Here is a 22,592-nt window from a genome sequence, read left to right as displayed (position 1 = left end):
CTTAACCAGTCACATCTTAACCAGTCACATCTTAACCAGTCACATCTTAACCAGTCACATCTTAACCAGTCACACACAACGACACTGTACTTAGTGAGACATTGTTTCTTTATAGTTTAATGTTGTTGACCTGACTCTAGTTAACATTTTTTCCTTCCGCTTCTGGTATCAGTATCGGAACAACTCTCGTTAGTACATGATAACGTGCCGAGTCGTTTAGGACCTTAACTTCCCCCCCCCCCCCCCCCCCCCCCAGGGGCCAGGTCCTCCCCGCCCACACCCTGCTCAACACGGTGGGGGTGGAGCTGATCTACGAGGGCACCAAGTACGCGCTGACGGTGACGCGGCAGTCGCCCAACTCCTACGTGGTGATCATGAACAGCTCGTCGGCCGAGGTGGACGTCCACCGGCTCAGCGACGGGGGGCTGCTGCTGTCCTACGACGGCAACAGCTACACCACCTACATGAAGGAGGAGGTGGACAGGTACTACATCACAGCTACACCACCTACATGAAGGAGGAGGTGGACAGGTACTACATCACAGCTACACCACCTACATGAAGGAGGAGGTGGACAGGTACTACATCACAGCTACACCACCTACATGAAGGAGGAGGTGGACAGGTACTACATCACAGCTACACCACCTACATGAAGGAGGAGGTGCACAGGTACTACATTAGAGCTACACCACCTACATGAAGGAGGAGGTGGACAGGTACTACATCACAGCTACACCACCTACATGAAGGAGGAGGTGGACAGGTACTACATCACAGCTACACCACCTACATGAAGGAGGAGGTGGACAGGTACTACATTAGAGCTACACCACCTACATGAAGGAGGAGGTGGACAGGTACTACATCACAGCTACACCACCTACATGAAGGAGGAGGTGCACAGGTACTACATTAGAGCTACACCACCTACATGAAGGAGGAGGTGGACAGGTACTACATCACAGCTACACCACCTACATGAAGGAGGAGGTGGACAGGTACTACATTAGAGCTACACCACCTACATGAAGGAGGAGGTGCACAGGTACTACATCACAGCTACACCACCTACATGAAGGAGGAGGTGCACAGGTACTACATCACAGCTACACCACCTACATGAAGGAGGAGGTGCACAGGTGGGGGCGATGGTGATCAGATGGTTCTAGAGCCGGGCGGAGCAGGGATGGGAGATGGTAGATTTAGTAGGGGTGGGGTTATAAGAGATATTGAAAGGGGTGGAAGACATTAGACGTAGGGGTGGGTGGTGTTTTAAGAGATATTGAAAGGGATGGATACATTAGTAGTAATAGCCGTAGTCTGGTGGGTGGTGTTATGAGAGATATTGAAAGGGCTGGGGAGTTGATGTAAAATATTAGTACCGCGTTGTTATTAGAAATTAGAAAACGGGGAAAGGGAAAGTTGTAGCCATCAATGCAAACTTTAGTCAGAGACATTAATGAGCGTTATTTATTAACCTCAATTATTCTGTTAGAAATGTGTTAATGTTTCTAACAGAATCCAGTCTGTCTGTGTTTCGCTCCACCTTAAGCTCAGGAGACAGTCCGACCAAGACCTTTTGTGTGTGTTCCTCTGACACAGTGTGTGTGTTCCTCTGACACAGTGTGTGTGTTCCTCTGACACAGTGTGTGTGTTCCTCTGACACTGTGTGTGTGTTCCTCTGACACAGAGTGTGTGTTCCTCTGACACAGTGTGTGTGTTCCTCTGACACTGTGTGTGTGTTCCTCTGACACTGTGTGTGTGTTCCTCTGACACAGTGTGCGTGTTCCTCTGACACTGTGCGTGTGTTCCTCTGACACTGTGTGTGTGTGTGTTCCTCTGACACAGTGTGTGTGTTACTCTGACGTTGTGTGTGTGTGTGTGTTCCTCTCATGTCGTGTGTGTGTTCCTCTGACACAGTGTGTGTGTTACTCTGACGTTATTTTTGTGTGTGTTCCAGGTACCGCATCACCATCGGCAACAAGACGTGTGTGTTTGAGAAGGAGAACGACCCCACGCTGCTGCGCTCGCCGTCCGCCGGGAAGATCATGCAGTACACGGTGGAGGACGGGGGGCACGTGTTCTCAGGACAGTGCTACGCCGAGATAGAGGTGGGGTGTGTGTGTGTGTGTGTGTGTGTGTGTGTGTGTGTGTGTGTGTGTGTGTGTGTGTGTGTGTGTGTGTGTGTGTGTGTGTGTGTGTGTGTGTGTGTGTGTGTGTGTGTGTGTGGACCGACGTGGGAGGGAGGTGTGTGTGATGTAGGATAGTGAGTCTGTGTGTGTTACGGTGGAGGTGTTGTGTAGTCAGACGGTGTTTTGTCGACTGGGGGTTAAACCCTCCACCTTGTGGCCGGGAGGCAAAGTGGACAGGTGACGAAGACTGTGATGTGATGTTATAGTACCTGTAGGTGATGATGATGATGATGATGATATGTATAACCTCCAGATAATGAAGATGTTGATGATGATGATGTTATGTGTGACCTCCAGGTGATGAAGATGGTGATGATGATGATGATGTTGTGTGTGACCTCCAGGTGATGAAGATGGTGATGATGATGATGTTGTGTGTGACCCCCAGGTGATGAAGATGGTGATGACCCTGACGGCGGCCGAGTCGGGGTGCATCCACTACGTGAAGCGGACGGGGGCGGCGCTGGAGACGGGCTGTGTCATCGCCAAGCTGCAGCTGGACGACCCCAGCAGGGTGCAGCAGGTCAGTGGGGGGGGGGGGACCCCAGCAGGGTGCAGCAGGTCAGTGGGGGGGGGGGACCCCAGCAGGGTGCAGCAGGTCAGTGGGGGGGGGGGGGGGACCCCAGCAGGGTGCAGCAGGTCAGTGGGGGGGGACGGACCCCAGCAGGGTGCAGCAGGTCAGTGGGGGGGGGGGGGACCCCAGCAGGGTGCAGCAGGTCAGTGGGGGGGGGGGGGGGGGGGACCCCAGCAGGGTGCAGCAGGTCAGTGGGGGGGGACGGACCCCAGCAGGGTGCAGCAGGTCAGTGGGGGGGGACGGACCCCAGCAGGGTGCAGCAGGTCAGTGGGGGGGGGGGGACCCCAGCAGGGTGCAGCAGGTCAGTGGGGGGGGGGTTGCTATGTTGCTATGATCGTGGTGTGTGTGTGTGTGTGTGTGTGTGTGTGTGTGGGTGTGTGGGGGTGTGGGGGTGTGGGGGTGTGTGGGGGTGTGTTTGTGTTTGCTTCCATAACAACAATGTGTGGATGGATTGATATGATGTGTTAACCTGTTTGTTGGGTGACAGACAGACAGACAGGTTTGTCGATCTAGTTATTGTGTAGATAGATGGATAGGTATTGTGTGTGTGTGTGTGTGTGTGTGTGTGTGTGTGTGTGTGTGTGTGTGTGTGTGTGTGTGTGTGTGTGTGTGTGTGTGTGTGTGTGTGTGTGTGTGTGTGTGTGTGTGTGTGTGTATCTACACATGTATAGATGGATGGATCTATATCCATTCATATAGATAGAGATATATCTTTAGAGATAGAGATGGTTAGTATAGGTACTGTGTGTTTATAATGGATGGATGGAGGTGTGTGTCTGACTGTTTGTGTATAACAGATAGAGGGGTGTGTCTGACTGGGGGGCTGTGACTCTGGGGGTGTCTGAATGTGGGGGGTGTCTTACTGTGGGGGTGTCTGACTATAATGGAGGTGTGTGTGTCTGAGAGTGTGTGTGTATAACAGGTAGAGGTGTGTGTCTGACTGTGTATATAATGGAGGTGTGTGTCTGAGAGTGTGTGTATAACAGGTAGAGGGGTGTGTCTGGCTGTGTGTATATAATGGAGGTGTGTGTCTTGGGGTCCTGCAGGCTGAGCTCCACACGGGGGTCCTGCCTGTGATCCAGGCGGTGGCGCTGCGGGGGGAGAAGCTGCACCGCGTGTTCCACAGCACCCTGGACCACCTGCTGCACATCATGAACGGCTTCTGCCTCCCAGAGCCCTTCTTCAGCATCAAGGTCAGCACACACAGACACACACAGACACAGACACACACACACACAGACACACACAGACACACACACACACACAGACAGTAGATACACACACACACACACACACACACACACACACACACACACACACACACACACACACACACACACCGGATTGACCAAAGAGTATCATAATGTGTTAAAGAGCTGCTTTATGAATAGAGATTATGAAGGTTATTCCGCATGCTGACCTGGTTCTCTCCTTGTTCCCTCGTGTGTCTCCTTGTCTCCTTGTTCCCTTGTGTGTCTCCCTGTCTCCTTGTTCCCTTGTGTGTCTCCTTGTTCCCTCATGTGTCTCCCTGTCTCCTTGTTCCCTTGTGTGTCTCCTTGTCTCCTTGTTCCATCGTGTGTCTCCTTGTCTCCTTGTTCCCTCGTGTGTTTCTTTGTTCCCTCGGGTGTCTCCTTGTTCCCTCATGTGTCTCCTTGTCTCCTTGTTCCCTCGTGTGTCTCCTTGTCTCCTTGTGCCCTCGTCTGTCTCCTTGCCCCCTCGTGGGTCTCCTTGCCCCCTCGTCTGTCTCCTTGCCCCCTCGTCTGTCTCCTTGCCCCGTCGTGTGTCTCCTTGCCCCCTCGTCTGTCTCCATGCCCCCTCGTGCCCCCCCCCCCAGCTGAAGGAGTGGGTGGAGCGTCTGATGAAGACCATGCGGGACCCCTCCCTGCCGCTGCTGGAGCTGCAGGACATCATGACCAGCGTGTCGGGTCGCATCCCGCCCGCCGTGGAGAAGTCCATCAAGAAGGAGATGGCCCAGTACGCCAGCAACATCACCTCCGTGCTCTGCCAGTTCCCCTCCCAGCAGGTGATGCTCACTCACTCACTCACTCACTCACTCACTCACTCACTCACTCACTCACTCACTCACTCACTCACTCACTCACTCACTCACTCACTCACTCACTCACTCACTCACTCACTCTTTCACATGCTTGCTCACTCACTCTTTCATTCATTCATTCATTCTTTCACACGCTATCACACTCAATTACTCACTCACACTCACACACACGCTCATTCTCTCTCTCTCTCTCTCTCTCTCCCGCTCAATCACTCGCTCACCCACTAACTCACTCTCTCACCCCCCAATGGTCCCCTATTAATTGTGTCCAGTAATGTTTGTCAGGCCTTTGTTTAAACATTAAATGAATGAATACTATTATTTGTACTCCGTAGTGACCTTATGGATGAGCTTAGACCACTCCTCCTTTAGAGGTACACCAGTCTCTCCTAAACACCGTCTATATCTATATCAGGGATGGGCAACTGGCGGCCCGCGGGCCAGATGCGGCCCGCAGGCCGCCAGTTGCCCATCCCTGATCTATATGGTGGTTCTCTACAGGCCAACATTATAATGTAAATGTTTGTATGGAAGTGACGGTGATAATGTAACGACATGCTGAGTATTTCGATTTCGATTATGTGAGGTAGAGATAAGACTGAATAAAGATACTGGTAATAATGTCTGTATGGTAATGATTTGATAATGTAACAAGATGATGATGGTTACATGACGTTATGATATGACCTAATGAAGATACTGGTAATCCCGTGATATGTGGTGCCGAGACATTAACCATGTGTTGTGTGTTCCTCAGATCGCCAACATCCTGGACAGCCACGCCGCCACCCTGAACCGCAAGGCGGACCGGGAGGTGTTCTTCATGAACACGCAGAGCATCGTGCAGCTGGTGCAGAAGTACGCACACCTCTTCCCCGATCACCGTTTATCTTCGGGGCATTTAGCGGACGCTTCGATCAAGTACATTTGTCAGAAGAATAATAAACAACGATATATCGCCGTCGGTACAGTAAGGATGTTCATAGAGCCAAGTGCCAAGCTCGACCAATCGCTAGCTTAACCCATTCCCCGTACACAACAGAGATAGCTAGGATAAGATGCTACACAATGCTAAGGACTATTTGTAAGTGCCAGGACGTACAACATACAATAAGTGTGTACCGTCTGACTAGGACTGGACTTCCTCTATTCTCGTCTAACTTAGTCAACGTCTGTGTGTGTGTGTGTGTGTGTGTGTGTGTGTGTGTGTGTGTGTGTGTGTGTGCGTGTGCGTGTGCGTCTCCAGGTACCGCAGTGCGATCCGGGGCCACATGAAGGCGGTGGTGATGGACCTGCTCCGTCAGTACCTGAAGGTGGAGGTGCAGTTCCAGAACGGTAACTACGTCACCGCGTCAAACATCTGTGTGACTCTGTGATGTCTCGTATGGGGCGGCATGTGGCTGAGGAGGTAGAGCGGGTCGGCTGGTCACCGGAAGGTTGCTGGTTCGATCCCCGGCTTGAGCGTCGAGGTGTCCCTGAGCAAGACACCTCACCCTCACTGCTCCTGACGAGCTGGCTGTCGCCCTGCGTGGCTGACACCGGCGTCGGTGTGTGTGAATGGGTGAAGAGCTTTGAGTGGCCACTGGTTAGAAGAATGCTGTATAAATGCAATCTATTTACCATTTACCCTATAGTCTCACTATAAATACACAGGTGCAATCTTCTTCTTGTTAGATTTTACTAAATTAATCGACAGTGTTATTGCTATTAGTATAACCACATTACCCCTTAGTGAGGTTGGATCTAATCGCTTGCATTATGTTGCGTTTAGGCAGAGGTGTAATTACCCTGCATGTCCACACGATGGTGCTGGTGGACAATGGATGACTACTACCTTCAGCACTTGCCTTGAAAACTAAATATTAATGGCGTGCGTGTTTCCACAGGGCACTACGATAAGTGCGTGTTCGCCCTGCGTGAGGAGAACAAGGGAGACATGTCCAACGTGCTGAACTACATCTTCTCCCACGCCCAGGTCACCAAGAAGAACCTGCTGGTCACCATGCTCATTGTAAGTTCATGTGTTCATCTGACGTTAGTGCGCTCATGTGTTTATCTGAGCCTCGTATGTTCATGTGTCCATCCTGCTCATCGTAAGTTAATGCGTTCATCTGAGCCTAGTACGATCATGTGTTCATCTGATCCTGGTTCATGTGTTCATCTGATCCTGGTTCATGTGTTCATCTGATCCTGGTTCATGTGTTCATCTGATCCTGGTTCATGTGTTCATCACACTCATCGTAAAATCATGTGTTAATCCAAGCCTAGTATGTTCATGTGTTCATCATGCTGATCATAAGTTCACGTGGTCATGTGATCCTGGTTCATGTGTTCACCATACTCATCATTAGTTAGCGTGGGGATCTGATCTCGGTATGTGCATGTGTTCATCACGCTCATCTTAAGTTCATGCGTTCAGGACCAGCTGTGCGGTCGTGACCCCACCCTGACTGACGAGCTGATGGCCATCCTGACGGAGCTCACCCAGCTCAGCAAGACCACCAACGCCAAGGTGGCGCTGCGAGCCCGCCAGGTCAGACCCGACTCCACCCGCACCGTCACCCGCCTACCTCACCTCCACCACCCCCACCTCCACCTCCTCACCTCCATCACCTCCACCTCCTCACCCCCGCCATCACCTCCACCTCCTCACCCCCGCCATCACCTCCACCTACCTCCCCGACATCACCTCCTCCGCTACCACCTCCTCCAACCCCCCCACCTCCACCTCCACCCTAACTCTACACCCCCATCACCTACCTACCTCCCCACCACCACCTCCACCCCACAACAACAACACCATCAGCGACCTACCCCTCCACCCCCACCTCCACCCCCACCTCCACCCCCACCTCCACCACCACCACCACCTCCCCCTCCACCTCCACCCCACCAACCACCATCTCCTCCACGCATCCCGTGGAGGAGATCCATAACCAGTGATTGTGTCCCAGGTGCTGATCGCGTCCCACCTGCCGTCCTACGAGCTGCGCCACAACCAGGTGGAGTCCATCTTCCTGTCCGCCATCGACATGTACGGCCACCAGTTCTGCATCGAGAACCTCCAGGTAGGGGATGGGGTCTTCTCCCAGTAGGGGATGGGGTCTTCTCCCAGTAGGGGATGGGGTCTTCTCCCAGTAGGGGATGGGGTCTTCTCCCAGTAGGGGATGGGGTCTTCTCCCAGTAGGGGATGGGGTCTTCTCCCAGTAGGGGATGGGGTCGCCTCCCAGTAGGGGATGGGGTCGCCTCCCAGTAGGGGATGGGGTCGCCTCCCAGTAGGGGATGGGGTCGCCTCCCAGTAGGGGATGGGCTCTTCTCCCAGTAGGGGTTGGGCTCTTCTCCCAGTAGGGGTTGGGGTGGCATTATCACCGTTGATTACAAACATTGTAATTAGGGTGGTCTTTCTAAAAGATTCTAAAGATCGTTCTCCCCTCAGGCTCACGCTCTCTCCGTCCCTCCGTCTCGGTCTTCTTCTCTCTTTCTCTCTCAATAGAAACTCATCCTGTCGGAGACGTCCATCTTTGACGTGCTGCCCAACTTCTTCTACCACAGCAACCAGGTGGTGAGGATGGCAGCGCTGGAGGTAAAGAACCCGTCAGTGATCCTCTCTCTCTGTCTCTCTCCCTCGCTCTCCCTCTGAAGTCTGGTTCCATGCATGTCCCGTTTCTCCCCTCTCCTCTGGCGCCCCCTGCTGGTGAGCAGGTGTACGTGCGCAGGGCTTACATCGCCTATGAGCTCAACAGCGTTCAGCACCGGCAGCTCCGCGACAACACCTGCGTGGTGGAGTTCCAGTTCATGCTGCCCACCTCTCATCCCAACAGGTACACACACACACACACACATACGCACAAACATGGACACACGCGTACACGTATACACACACAGGTACACACACACGACACACATCGATCTGAACACATTCAGGAGTGAAGTATATGGAGACACACACCTGCACACATCTGCATCAGATCTCTCTCTCTCTCTCTCACACACACACACACACACACACGCGCGCACACTCTCAAACATAGACGCACACACGCACGTACGTAGGTGTGTGTGTCTCCATATACCTCACTCCTGTTCGTACAGGTACACTCATTCGCCTCCCTCCGTATCCTGCTTCTATCCCAGTTTGTGGCATCGTGGAAGAGACCCAGTTCTAGAAGTATATCTGCTCCATAAAGAAGGCATTCGTTGAGGATGTATCCCATACTTCCTATAAAGAATGTTTGTAGGAAAACAGGATAACAGGAACGACTGATGAGAAGGGTGTATTGATTAATCAAACAGCCGATTTAACAGATTAGTCCAATTCCTGATTGAAAAGCACTTGTGTCTGAAAGGCTTTCAGCAGAGTAGTCGCAGACAGTTCAAGGTCAGAAGTATTTTGGTTCTTTATCTGTTATCACTTTTAAAGTGTGGCGGTATTTCTTCCATGCTGCTATGAATGAGTGAACTCCCCCTAACCATGCGGCAATAAACCTGTTTATGCTCTTCATAAAACAAAAATGATGACCATGCCAAATGATAAAAGATATATTCAAACAGAAGTTAAATCATTCTCTATCTCCTCAAGTGTGGGGCCAGCCATGCTTGTAAATCCTTTATGATAAATAACTCAACTTGTGTTATTATTGTTATTCTCATATTATATTCAATTTGAATTGGTCTCGTCAAATCCTGGTTAATATTCACCTTTTATCTAGAGTGGAATATCTGTGAATATGCAGCCTTGTTCCTCCTCCTCCTCCTCCTCCTCCTCCTCCTCCTCCTCCTCCTCCTCCTCCTCCTCCTCCTCCTCCTCCTGTGACTCACTGTCTGTGATTAGTTTGTTCCTTCTCATAGATATGTTGTGATGAGTGTGTTCCTTCTTATAGATATGTTGTGATTAGTTTATAACCCCCCCTCCTCAAACGCCGCCCCCACGCCGTCGCATGCGGCCCGTGTCATGTGTCCGCATTAACCTGTCGTGATTGGCTCCTTAGCAATCACAACCAGGTGTGTGTGTGTGTGTGTGTGTGTGTGTGTGTGTGTGTGTGTGTGTGTGTGTGTGTGTGTGTGTGTGTGTGTGTGTGTGTGTGTGTGTGTGTGTGTGTGTGTGTGTGTGTGAATCCACCAGGTTGGAGGTCGATGAGTCGTAACGATCCACTAGGGGCATCACGAGTGGGGCAGTGGCGTTGAACTACCCATCATGCAACTGTTCGGACTCTCCCACTTGTGATGTCACAAGTGGACCCCGAGATGGCTTTTAAACGGCTCGTATCGGCCAATCGACCCCCCCACCTGGTGGTGAAGGAGGGGCCGTTTAACATGAAGAGCGGAACCCCCCCCCCCCCCCTCTCGTTCAACACCTGCTTCAATGTGCCCTTAAACATTCTACACATATGCGCCGCACACACACACACACACACACACACACACACACACACACACACACACACACACACACACACACACACACACACACACACACACAGTGTCTGGCTGATGCCTGCCACTAACTCCATGGTAACTGTTATGATGTTTGATTGCAGAGGGAACATCCCCACACTCAACAGGTATAGTAAACTTCTTCCTATTCCAGCTAGTCTGTAGCCGTAGCCTTGACCCAGTAGGCTAGCTAATCAGTCTGTAGCGCTAGACCGGACACAGTAGGCTAGCTAATCACTATGTAGTGCTAGCTAATCAGAAGGCTAGCTAATCACTATGTAGTGCTAGCTAATCAGTAGGCTAGCTAATCACTATGTAGCGCTAGTGACGCAGTAGGCTAGCTAATCACTATGTAGCGCTAGTGACGCAGGAGGCTAGCTAGCTTGCATGATCTTAACAAACGCCACATATGTATCAGTGTGTAGTACTTATGTTTGTCTGTGTTTGTTGGTATAAAGTAAAGGTCCATATGTGTTTCCCCATCAGTATGGACCCGGACATTTATAGTATAGTACTGGGTGAAGCCATAATGTGACTTAAAAGTGGCCAGTATACTGTGGTGGTAGGATGTCTGACTCCCGGTGCCGAAAGGTACCGGGTTCAAAACCCCCATATACCCGCAGCCTACACTGTAGAGTGTAGACCTTCGGATTCCCGTGCCTACCCTTCCCATCCATTCGCCGTCCATCTCTTCTGGGATGACGCGTCTTCTCCAGTTTAACTGGAGGGCCGATAGGCACAGCAGTGTGCACCGCTGTGAGTGCTCTGACCCGTCTGCCTGTCCTCCCAGGAGACTGTCCGTCCCCATACTGGACGGCAGGAGGGCGTCGGAGGGTAAATTGCGGAGCATACAGCAGTATGTTAGCATAGACGAGGCTAACGCGGATAAGGAGACTGAGTCAGACGCAGACAGGTTTGGACCATTCAGAACCCTTCTCTCGCTCTGGGACAATCAGGGAACTAACACGGAGGGTTCTGGGAACTCTCGAAACCGTCAAGGGCTAATATGGTTACTTAATTTGGTTGGTTTAATCGTTTGTGGTGAGGGAGATTCTGCGGTGAGGGTCGTTCTGAGACACTCGTAACCTTCTGCGATCATCGCTTTCTGGGGTGAATTCATTGAATTCTTATCGTGCATCTGTGGTTTTATTACTCTTTACTGACCCGTAATTCACCCTTAATTCAACCCTAAGGGTCTTTAAAGCGCGTGACTTTGTGTGTCCCGCACTTCTAAACGCCTGAAGTTCCCCTATTCGACCACCAGGTGCGAGGCTGATTGGTCTTTACACGAAATTTCAAAAACTATCCACTTGTGACCTCACAAGTGGGTGTCTGATGGATGGATCCGCACACCAGTCGGTACCGTCCACCAAGAGTGGGACCGGTTTGTGGATCTTTCCATGCACCACTGAGCTGGGAGATGTAGAACTCATGGTTGTGATGTCACACGTAGATAGATTGACCATCGGCGCCTACCTGGTGGTCAAGCGGACACCCCCTGTAGAAGGAATCCAAAGCCTTTCTTGGGATGGGAACCCGACAGAGCTCAACGAGAACCAGACCGCAGGATCTGGTGAATCTGGCGGTCGCGTCTGTTCGTACTCACGCCTTCTCCCTCTCCTTCTCCTTCTCCTTGTCTTTCTCCTCCTTCTCTTTCTCCTCCTCCTCCTTCTCATTCTCCTCCTTCTCTTTCTCCTCCTCCCCCTTCTCCTCCTCCTCCTTCTCATTCTCCTCCTTCTCTTTCTCCTCCTCCTCCTTCTCCTCCTCCTCCTTCTCATTCTCCTCCTTCTCTTTCTCCTCCTCCTTCTCATTCTCCTCCTTCTCTTTCTCCTCCTCCTTCTCATTCTCCTCCTTCTCTTTCTCCTCCTCCTTCTCATTCTCCTCCTTCTCTTTCTCCTCCTCCTCCTCCTCCTCCTCCTCCTCCTCCTCCTCCTCCTCCAACAGGATGTCCTTCTCCTCCAACCTGAACCACTACGGCATGGTGCACATGTCCAGTGTGAGCGACGTCCTGCTGGACAACTCCTTCACCCCGCCCTGCCAGCGTATGGGCGCCATGGTGGCCTTCCGCTCCTTCCAGGAGTTCACCAAGTCAGTGCAAGTCAACCCTAATCCAGGCCGCCCGTTGGGCCAGCCTAACATAACAGCTTATGTTTGTGCTTCTGCTTTGTGGTTTCTCTTTGTTTGCTGAAACAGTTAGTTTAATTTGTAGTATCATGACATCATGAGTAGATGCGTTGCATATTTCAGCTTTTGGCGCTTTTTGAAAAGATTTTCCCCGGGCTACACGTATTACCTGGGGGGGTGACGGTGGATCTGTCTTTCTGTCCTACAGGAACATCGGAGACGTTCTGAGCTGCTTCTCGGACTCCCCGCCCCCCAGCCCCACCTTCCCCGAGGGGGGGAACCCGGTCCTGTACGGGGAGGACGACGTCAAGGTACCCAGCACAGAGAGTTAGCATGTACAGGTAGCCGTTGAGGGCTAGAAGTTTGCAGTTCATATTTAGCAGTTGACAGTTAGCATTTATCGGTTTGCAGTTAGCAGTAGACAGTTAGCAGTTGACAGTTAGAAGTTGACAGTTGATGGTTTACAGTTTGCAGATAGCAGTTAGCAGGTAGCTGACGTTGACCGTTGACTGTTTAACAGTTGACAGTTAGCAATTTTTTGCTAGCTGTTGACAGTTAGCAGTTGATGGGAAGCTCCCCTCTCAGACCACCAGAACCCTACAAGAGGGTGTCCGTGCGGTGGTGAAGTCAGTCTGTTGTCCCCCCCCCCCCAGAGCATCGTGGACGAGCCCATCCACATCCTGAACGTGGCCATCAAGACGGACAGCGACATCGAGGACGACGGGCTGGCCGCCATGTTCCGGGAGTTCACCCAGTCGAAGGTCAGCTGATCGGCCTCTTCCTCTCCTCCTCCTCCTCCTCCTCCTCCTCCTCCTCCTTCTCGTTCGCTCGAGACATGTATCCTCACCCTCGCTCGGCCGTCTTCTCTTCTCTCTCCCCGCAGAAATTGCTGCTGTTCGAGCACGGCATCCGAAGGCTGACCTTCCTGGTGGCGCAGAAGGTAGGCGGTCTGCATGTCCACGTCCACGGAAACCCCCTCCCTCTGTCCTCCCTGTAGGCCGTTCTGAAGAGCACCTTTGAAGAGCTCCCGTTTGGCAGCTAGTCTAATCTCTGAAATCACCAATAACAACTGAATTACCCTGGAATGTGCATGCGAGTGTTCCTGTTTCAATGCAGTAGCACTAATTGCTGCTGTGTGATCTGAAATCTGGTTTTCCCTTCCCCGTACGCTTGCCTCTCCTGTTCCTCCCGTCTCTCTGCCTGCTCTGCAGGACTTCAGAAAGCAGGTCAACTGTGAGGTGGACCAGAGGTTCCATGTGAGTATGTTCATGGGGCCGGGGAAGTCAACAAAACTTTCCTCAAAGACGCATGAGTTGAGGAAGATCCTCTGCAGTTTTTTCGGCATGTTGCACAGTTTTCCACCAGCCGAGATGCATCAATATTGAAGTCTCCCTACCTCTGATATATGTGTCACTACGTCCCCCAGTTAGAGGAGCAAACGTTTTGTAGGGATTCAGATATTTACCGTAAGGTAGTTACGTTTCAGACCCCCCATCCCCCTCCTCCTCCACCACCACCACCACCACCACCACCACCACCACCACCACCACCACCACCACCACCACCGCTAGCTCACAGCGCGATTAGCATTTACTCCTCCTCTCCGACATAAGCACCTCCTCACGGCCTCTCCCTGGTGGTGCAACACACCCTGATGATAATGACAGAGGATCCAAACCCCGGGTTACGCCCCGAAGACGCCTCCGCTCCGCCGCCTCCACAATAGAGCCGTGATTTCCCCCCGACCGCCGTCTGATGAGCCGTAATCGCAGCCGCCGCCGCCACCGCCGCCGCCGCCGCCGCCTGAAGCCCGCGCTCAGCGAGACCGCCGTACGCCAGCAGCCGACTCACCCTCGCCGACGATTACCACGCACTCACTCCCATACGCCTCCCCTCACCCCCTCACCCCCTCCCTCCCCTCACCCCCTCCCTCCTCTCACCCCCTCCCTCCCCTCACCCCCTCCCTCCTCTCACCCCCTCCCTCCTCTCACCCCCTCACCCCCTAACCCCCTCACCCCCTCACCCCCTCCCTCCTCTCACCCCCTCCCTCCCCTCACCCCCTCCCTCCTCTCACCCCCTCCCTCCTCTCACCCCCTCCCTCCTCTCACCCCCTCCCTCCCCTCACCCCCTCCCTCCTCTCACCCCCTCACCTCCTCTCACCCCCTCCCTCCTCTCACCCCCTCCCTCCTCTCACCCCCTCCCTCCTCTCACCCCCTCCCTCCCCTCACCCCCTCCCTCCCCTCACCCCCTCCCTCCTCTCACCCCCTCCCTCCCCTCACCCCCTCCCTCCCCTCACCCCCTCCCTCCCCTCACCCCCTCCCTCCTCTCACCCCCTCCCTCCTCTCACCCCCTCCCTCCTCTCACCCCCTCACCCTCTCACCCCCTCACCCCCTCACCCCCCTCACCCTCTCACCCCCTCACCCCCTCCCTCCCCTCACCCCCTCCCTCCTCTCACCCCCTCCCTCCCCTCACCCCCTCCCTCCCCTCACCCCCTCCCTCCCCTCACCCCCTCCCTCCTCTCACCCCCTCCCTCCTCTCACCCCCTCCCCACCGCTGAATCACCGCCCCCCTTCCGTCCGCACGGCGCCTACCGCCGGCGTGACGTGCGTCCGTGTGAGTCTGCGGTTCTTCCGGCGCCGTTTGTGTTTACCAACGAGTCCTGGGGGGGGGGGGGAGAGGTGATGAACGGCCCTCTGATTGGTCGAGAGGCGGTGTCTCTCAGGGTCACGGAAAAAACAAAGGCCCAGCCCGCCCGCCCTGAAGTGGAAACGTGGGGTGAAAGAGGCGATGTTTTATTCATGAGCGCGCTGGATTGTCAGTTGGTTGTCTGGAGGGGGGCGGGGGGGGGGGGGGGGGGGTTACACATCGTGTGTTTCCCTCCGTCGTCATTATGTGCTCAAGCGGTCCGTGTGAATACACGCTGATTCACGCCGCAGGCCGGACAGCGCCCCCATTACTGCGGGATGGGGGGGGGGGCGAGGGGTCCTCTGAATGTAAACGAGCTTTTGATGAACGCCGATCGACGCTCACTTGAGCCGCCGCGGCGTTCCCGGCTCCGACCCGCGCTCCGTGATTTGGTTTCAAGGCGACTGTGCGGGCCGCTCAGCCAAATGATGCACTTTAAATGCATGTGCTGTCCGCCCAACCACAACACAGCGCTGGGGCTGGGGGGAGGGGGCGGGGGCATTTACATGATGTTGTGGACCTTCTGTGTTGTTGTTAACTCAACACTTCTTTCCCTCTGTCCCTCCCTCCCTCCCTCCCTCCCTCCCTCCCTCTCATTACCACTCTCTCCCACAGAGAGAGTTTCCGAAGTTCTTCACGTTCCGAGCGAGAGACAAGGTAAACACACACACACACACACACACACACACACACACACACACACACACACACACACACACACACACACACACACACACCGTAGCGAGGGACCGACAATGTAAGCGTTTCCTTGAGTTCATTAGCGCGTTTAAAGTAATGTATATTTAAATAGAAATAATGTTTAAACTTCTAAATATAAACCTTCATAAGCAAGATGAATGACACACACACACACACACACCGTAGCGAGTGACAGACAACGTAAGAAATTCCTCGAGTACATTAGCACGTTTAAAGTAATGGATATTTAAAAAAAGATATATCAATATAGAAATAATGTTTAAACTTCTAAATATATACCTTCATAAGGAAGATGAATGACGCGCGCACACACACACACACACACACACACACACACACACACACACACACACACACACACACACACACACACACACACACACACACACACACACACACACACACACACACATTGTAGTACACATTGGGGTACATCACGATCGCTCTCCCACGAGCCCCCTCGTTTGGCTCTCTTCAGCGTCGCCACGGAAACTCATTAAAGTAATGAACTATTTAATTATGTCTCCCATTTAAGAGAGATGACACCCATTAGGAGAGCGTCCAAGATGGAGATTGCCTTGGCGTTAATTGACTTAATACGGGCGCGTGGCTCAAAGGCATCTTCCCGCTTCCACTTCTGAAATCGTGCTAATCTCCACTCCTGATTGGCTGCTGCTAATGACCGCCGTGATAGCCCTGCTTCCCTGGTAGCTCTGACGTGTAGCAGCGCTGCCTTGTAGTGTAGATAAGGAGAAGCACCCCCAGAAGAACACTTAAAATTACTCCCACTGGTCCACTAGTTAGACGCTTCCATCCAGAGAGACGTGCAGTGAGCCTTTTCCTGGATTCATGTCATCTACTGAATGGGTAGTGGTCAAAGGGACCTTAAGGTGGACAGAGGGTATCGAACCCAGAACCTTTTGAACGGCGATCACTACGCCAGGGGTTTATAACCTTCTGACCTTTGTTCAGGTCTCCTGAACAAACCTCCCTGACGTCTCTCTGACGGTCTCCCCCCTGACGGTCTCCCCTCTGACGGTCACCCTCTGACGGTCTCCCCCCTGACGTCTCTCTGACGGTCTCCCTCTGACGGTCTCTCCCTGTAGTTCGAGGAGGACCGTATCTACCGCCACCTGGAGCCTGCGCTGGCCTTCCAGCTGGAGCTGAACCGCATGAGGAACTTCGCTCTGACGGCCATCCCCTGCGCCAACCACAAGATGCACCTGTACCTGGGCGCCGCGCGCGTGGAGCAGGGCATCGAGGTCACCGACTACCGCTTCTTCGTCCGCGCCATCATCCGCCACTCGGACCTCGTCACCAAGGTGGGTCCCGCCCCCTGGACCTCGACCTGGTCCCCCTGGACCTCGACCTGGTCCCAGTGGACCTGGTCCTGGGTCAGACCTGGTCCCCATGGTAGACCTGGTCCTGGGTTAGACCTGGTCCTGGGTTAGACCTGATCCTGTCAGACCTAGTCCTGGTCAGACCTGGTCCTGGGACAGACCTGGTCCTCAAGGTGGGTCCTGCCCCGCAGACCTAGACCTAGTCCCGGGTTAGACCTGGTCCTGGTTAGACCTGGTTCCGGGTTAGACCTGGTCACGGGTCAGACCTGGTCCTGGGTCAGACCTGGTCCTGGGTCAGACCTGGTCCTGTCAGACCTGGTCCTGGGTTAAACCTGGTCCTGTCAGACCTGGTCCTGGTTAGACCTGGTCCCGGTTTAGACCTGGTCACGGGTACACCTGGACCTGGGTTAGACCTGGTCCTGGTCAGACCTGGTCCTGGGTTAGACCTGGTCCTGTCAGACCTGGTCCTGATGGGTGTGTCCCCCTGCAGGAGGCCTCCTTCGAGTACCTCCACAACGAGGCGGAGCGTCTGCTGCTGGAGGCCATGGACGAGCTGGAGGTGGCCTTCAACAACACCACCGTCAGGACCGACTGCAACCACATCTTCCTCAACTTCGTCCCCACCGTCATCATGGACCCCTCCAAGGTCAGCCCCCGCCACCTGACGTAGAACCCTGACGTAGAACCCTGACGTAGAACCCTGACGTAGAACCCTGACGTAGAGCCCTGACGTAGAACCCTAACCCTGACGTAGAACACCAATCCTGACGTAGAACACCCTGACGTAGAACCTTAACCCTGACGTAGAACACCAGCCCTGACGTAGAACACCAACCCTGACGTAGAACACCAACCCTGACGTAGAACACTAGCCCTGCAGTGGAACCCTGACATAGAACCTTAACCCTGTCGAGACTGACGTAGAACACTAGCCCTGACGAAGAACAGTCACCCTGACGTAGAACCCTGACGAAGAACAGTCACCCTGACGTAGAACAGTCACCCTGACGTAGAACACCAACCCTGACGTAGAACAGTCACCCTGACGTAGAACAGTCACCCTGACGTAGAACACCAACCCTGACGTAGAACACCAACCCTGACGTAGAACACCAACCCTGACGTAGAACAGTAACCCTGACTTAGAATCCTAACCCTTACGTAGAACACCAACCCTGACGTAGAACACCAACCCTGACGTAGAACAGTCACCCTGACTTAGAATCTTAACCCTTACGTAGAATACTAAAATAGAACCCTAGCCCTGACGCAGAACCCCCTCCCTCTCCCTGTGCTTGCCTCCTAACCCCCGCCGCGCCCCCAGATCGAGGAGTCGTTGCGCTCCATGGTGATGGCTCCTCTTCCTCATGTCCCCCTCCTCCTCCTCCTCCTCCTCCTCCTCCTCCAGATCGAGGAGTCCGTGCGCTCCATGGTGATGCGCTCCTCTTCCTCATGTCCCCCTCCTCTTCCTCCTCCTCCAGATCGAGGAGTCCGTGCGCTCCATGGTGATGCGCTCCTCTTCCTCATGTCCTCCTCCTCCTCCAGATCGAGGAGTCCGTGCGCTCCATGGTGATGCGCTCCTCTTCCTCATGTCCCCCTCCTCTTCCTCCTCCTCCAGATCGAGGAGTCCGTGCGCTCCATGGTGATGCGCTCCTCTTCCTCATGTCCCCCTCCTCCTCCTCCTCCTCCAGATCGAGGAGTCCGTGCGCTCCATGGTGATGCGCTCCTCTTCCTCATGTCCCCCTCCTCCTCCTCCTCTTCCTCATGTCCCCCTCCTCCTCCTCCTCCTCCAGATCGAGGAGTCCGTGCGCTCCATGGTGATGCGCTCCTCTTCCTCATGTCCCCCTCCTCCTCCTCCTCCTCCAGATCGAGGAGTCCGTGCGCTCCATGGTGATGCGTTACGGCAGCCGCCTCTGGAAGCTGCGGGTGCTGCAGGCCGAGCTGAAGATCAACATCCGCCTGACGCCGACCGGCCACCAGATCCCCATCCGCCTCTTCCTCACCAACGAGTCGGGCTACTACCTGGACATCAGCCTGTACAAGGAGGTCACCGACTCCAGGACGGGACAGGTGGGGCCCAAAGACCGACAGGTGGGGCGCTCACACTCATCCTCCATCTGCCCCTCCTCCACCTCCACCTCACCCTCTCTCCTCCACCTCCCCCTCCTCCTCCTTCTCCTTCCCCACCCTCTCCTTATTATGTAGTATTCAATAAATACATTTATTTATACATCTTGTAATTTATTTCCCCCTCAGCAACTTATTCAGACCAAGGATGGGAGGTATGGGGCAGGTATGGGGCAGGTATGGGGCAGGTATGGGGCAGGTATGGGGCAGGTATGGGGCAGGTATGGGGCAGGTATGGGGCAGGTATGGGGCAGGTATGGGGCAGGGAGGGGCAGGTATGGGGCAGGGAGGGGCAGGTATGGGGCTGGTATGGGGCTGGTATGGGGCAGGTATGGGGCAGGTATGGGGCAGGTAGGGGGCAGGTATGGGGCAGTTAGGGGAAGCTAGGGGTTAGCGCTTGTTGCGCAAAGTTGCCTGGAGGGTGGCGGTCAGCATAGGGGAAGCGAATCCAGTGACTGGGAGTCAAACACCCTGAACAGGTGGTTTCATTAGTATCTCCGAGCCCTGTCCTCAGAACGTGAAGGGAACAGAAACAGAGACGAGGAGATGAACAGAACTAGATTTAGTGTCTGGGAGTGTGTGTGGAGATGATTATAGTGGGAGCGGTGTGTGTTGAGGTGAGTCTGAGTGGAGGTGAGTGTGTGTGTGTGTGTAGCTGAGTGTGTGTGTGTGGGGGCTGAGTGAGTAGAGATGAGTGTGTGAGGGCCGTCTGCACTGGTCCGGTGAGGTGAGCCCCTCTCCATCCATACCATCCACCACAGACATTGGGGCCATTTGTTGTCGTCTGTTGTGTGTAGTTTTTCATGTCACTGTTATGTTGGTTTGTTTTTGGTTGAATTTGTGTATCAAGTGGAAACAAAAATGTTTCAGCAAGAAACTACAAATTTATCCTAAGGTTGTGTCTTGTAACTGTTAAGAGATGAACATGTAAAACCATCTGATATCTGATCATTTATAACCAGTAAAGTCACATCAGATAAACTGGCGATTCAATGTCAACAATCAAAGTACCGTATGCGTGATAATGAATCGTAACACACTTTTCAAAATGTGCTTTACATTATCAAAAGTCCCACAGTGAAAACGGCAACAGACCATAATAACACAGTAGGGCTAAGACACAGCCCTTATCCCAGCCAGCAGAAATAAAACACACTCTCTTCTTCACGTCATCTCATTGCTCTTTTGGTTCTCGTTGTTTGGCGATTGTTTGACGTCGTGTCTCTGGAGACCCCGTCTCCCTCCCCCCCTGACCCGTCTCCCTCCCCCCCTGACCGTCTCCCCCCTGTGTGTCCAGATCATGTTCCAGGCCTACGGGGACAAGCAGGGCCCGCTGCACGGCATGCTGATCAACACGCCCTACGTCACCAAGGACCTGCTGCAGTCCAAGCGCTTCCAGGCCCAGAGCCTGGGCACAACCTACGTCTACGACTTCCCCGAGATGTTCAGACAGGTAGGCCTCTCACACCCTCCCACACACACACCTCAGACAGGTAGGCCTCTCACACCCTCACACACACACCTCAGACAGGTAGGCCTCACACACCATCACACACACACACGCCTCAGACAGGTAGGCCTCACACACCCTCACACACGTCTAAGACGGGTAGGCCTCACACACCCTCACACACACCTCAGACAGGTAGGCCTCACACACCCTCACACACAAACACCTCAGACAGGTAGGCCTCTCACACCCTCACACACGCCTCAGACAGGTAGGCCTCACACACCCTCACCACGCTCAGCCTCAGACAGGTAGGCCTCTCACACCCTCACACACGCCTCAGACAGGTAGGCCTCACACAAGCCTCATCAAGGTCGGCTTAGCTCATGAGATAGAGAAGCTGTCTTGTATCCGAAAGGTTGCTAGTTCGCCTTGCATGGTTGACGCTGCCGTCGGTGTGTCAATGTGTGTATTAAGTCGCTTTGGATAAAAGAGTCTCCTAAATGCCCTAATTGTAATTGTAAGGTAGGCCTCAGCGAGCCACGCCTCGCCGCAGTCGGCCTCGTCCCAGGAGGAACAGGAGGCTGATCTTTGTTTAAAAGCGTTTTTATATCAGGTGCTGGGGGATGTTCTTCAACATCCTTCACTGTGTCTATAGGATGTTAATCAATGTGTTACTTTACATTCACTCTGATTAATAAGAGTTGTACCGTTGGTCAGAGCGAGGAGGTCAAGTTGAACCTTGTCGATGTTGAAGTTCCTCAGTCATAGTAAACCACATGTTGTTCATAAAACACGACATGACGCACTTTATTATGTAAATTATGTAAAATATTCCAGCATACTACCAAGACACTGCATAATGCTACACATCAATACCAGAGTCATGATAAAACATAAACCGTGTGTGTGTGTTTCCAGGCCCTGAAGAAGCACTGGGCCTCCTGCAGTGCCTTCGCCGACCTGCCCAAGTGCCCTCTGCCCTCTGAGCTGCTGACCTTCACCGAGCTGGTTCTGGACCCCCAGGGCCAGCTGGTGCAGATGAACCGGCTGCCTGGCGGCAACGAGGTGGGACCCTGTCCGTCTCCACGTCTGTCTTTTGCTCAGTTTATGTCCCTCTCATTGTCATCGTCTCGCCCTCTCTCTGGCCCTCTCATTATCTGCCTCTCTCTCATCGTAAACTGTCTCTCTCTCTCATCATTTGTCTCGCTCTAATCATCTGTCTCTCTCTCTCATCATCTGTCTTTCTCTCATCGTCTGTCTCTCCTTCAATCGGTCTCTCTCTCTCATCATCTGTCTCCCTCTCTCTGTCTCTCTCGGTCTCTTATAATCTGTCTCTCCTTTTCCAGCTTTCATAAACTATCTCTCTTGCTCTCTCTCCTCATCATCTGACTCTCTCTCTGTCTCTCTGTCTCTTTCTCTCCCCCTGTCTATTTATATATCCTTCAGACCTTCAGTCTTTTCATGACTGCCAGAAGAGCCTGTATCTATAATAACTACAGCCTGTATCTATAATAACTACAGCCTGTATCTATAATAACTACAGCCTGTATCTATAATAACTACAGCCTGTATCTATAATAACTACAGCCTGTATCTATAATAACTACAGCCTGTATCTATAATAACTACAGCCTGTATCTATAATAACTACAGTTAGAATGTGTAATACCTCCTCTGCTCTCTAGGTGGCTCTGCACATCTGTGGCTCGTTTGTTCGGTTAAACAGTCAAATTGTTTTTATATAACGAAGGCTATTAGTTTCCCCTGAACCATAATGCACAACTTCTCTTTTACACTCCAATCTTTTCCAAACAATTTCAACCTTAATGAGATGATAACTGCAAGGATGTCTCAGGTTACGTCTCCAAACCTTTCCATTTTT

At 53.1% G+C, this 22,592-nt stretch overlaps 1 protein-coding gene across 8 annotated transcripts in view; it reads left to right on the top strand.

Annotated features, from left to right (window-relative positions):
• The window catches only part of acaca (acetyl-CoA carboxylase alpha), a 55,050-nt gene that overhangs the window by 15,496 nt on the left and 16,962 nt on the right, over positions 1-22,592 (top strand). For 2 of the 8 annotated variants that reach the window (XM_056595581.1, XM_056595582.1), the window contains exons 16-40: positions 257-484; positions 1,964-2,114; positions 2,584-2,718; positions 3,816-3,962; positions 4,604-4,792; positions 5,586-5,686; positions 6,075-6,163; positions 6,715-6,839; positions 7,248-7,361; positions 7,783-7,896; positions 8,322-8,411; positions 8,531-8,649; positions 10,366-10,389; positions 11,052-11,174; positions 12,206-12,355; positions 12,594-12,696; positions 13,039-13,146; positions 13,269-13,325; positions 13,597-13,641; positions 15,686-15,727; positions 16,897-17,112; positions 17,621-17,776; positions 18,997-19,221; positions 20,555-20,710; positions 21,629-21,775. In XM_056595581.1, coding sequence (XP_056451556.1) covers positions 257-484; positions 1,964-2,114; positions 2,584-2,718; positions 3,816-3,962; positions 4,604-4,792; positions 5,586-5,686; positions 6,075-6,163; positions 6,715-6,839; positions 7,248-7,361; positions 7,783-7,896; positions 8,322-8,411; positions 8,531-8,649; positions 10,366-10,389; positions 11,052-11,174; positions 12,206-12,355; positions 12,594-12,696; positions 13,039-13,146; positions 13,269-13,325; positions 13,597-13,641; positions 15,686-15,727; positions 16,897-17,112; positions 17,621-17,776; positions 18,997-19,221; positions 20,555-20,710; positions 21,629-21,775 — 3,154 coding nt within the window. The remainder of the gene's footprint in view (positions 1-256; positions 485-1,963; positions 2,115-2,583; positions 2,719-3,815; positions 3,963-4,603; positions 4,793-5,585; positions 5,687-6,074; positions 6,164-6,714; positions 6,840-7,247; positions 7,362-7,782; positions 7,897-8,321; positions 8,412-8,530; positions 8,650-10,365; positions 10,390-11,051; positions 11,175-12,205; positions 12,356-12,593; positions 12,697-13,038; positions 13,147-13,268; positions 13,326-13,596; positions 13,642-15,685; positions 15,728-16,896; positions 17,113-17,620; positions 17,777-18,996; positions 19,222-20,554; positions 20,711-21,628; positions 21,776-22,592) is intronic. The other 6 variants (XM_056595583.1, XM_056595586.1, XM_056595587.1 and 3 more) reach the window with 6 other exon arrangements.

The sequence above is a fragment of the Gadus chalcogrammus genome, chromosome 7 (genome assembly GCF_026213295.1).
Source record: "Gadus chalcogrammus isolate NIFS_2021 chromosome 7, NIFS_Gcha_1.0, whole genome shotgun sequence".
Lineage (NCBI taxonomy): Eukaryota > Metazoa > Chordata > Actinopteri > Gadiformes > Gadidae > Gadus > Gadus chalcogrammus.
The sequence above is the reverse complement of the archived record's forward strand: the minus strand, read 5'-3'. Positions and strand labels throughout refer to the sequence as shown.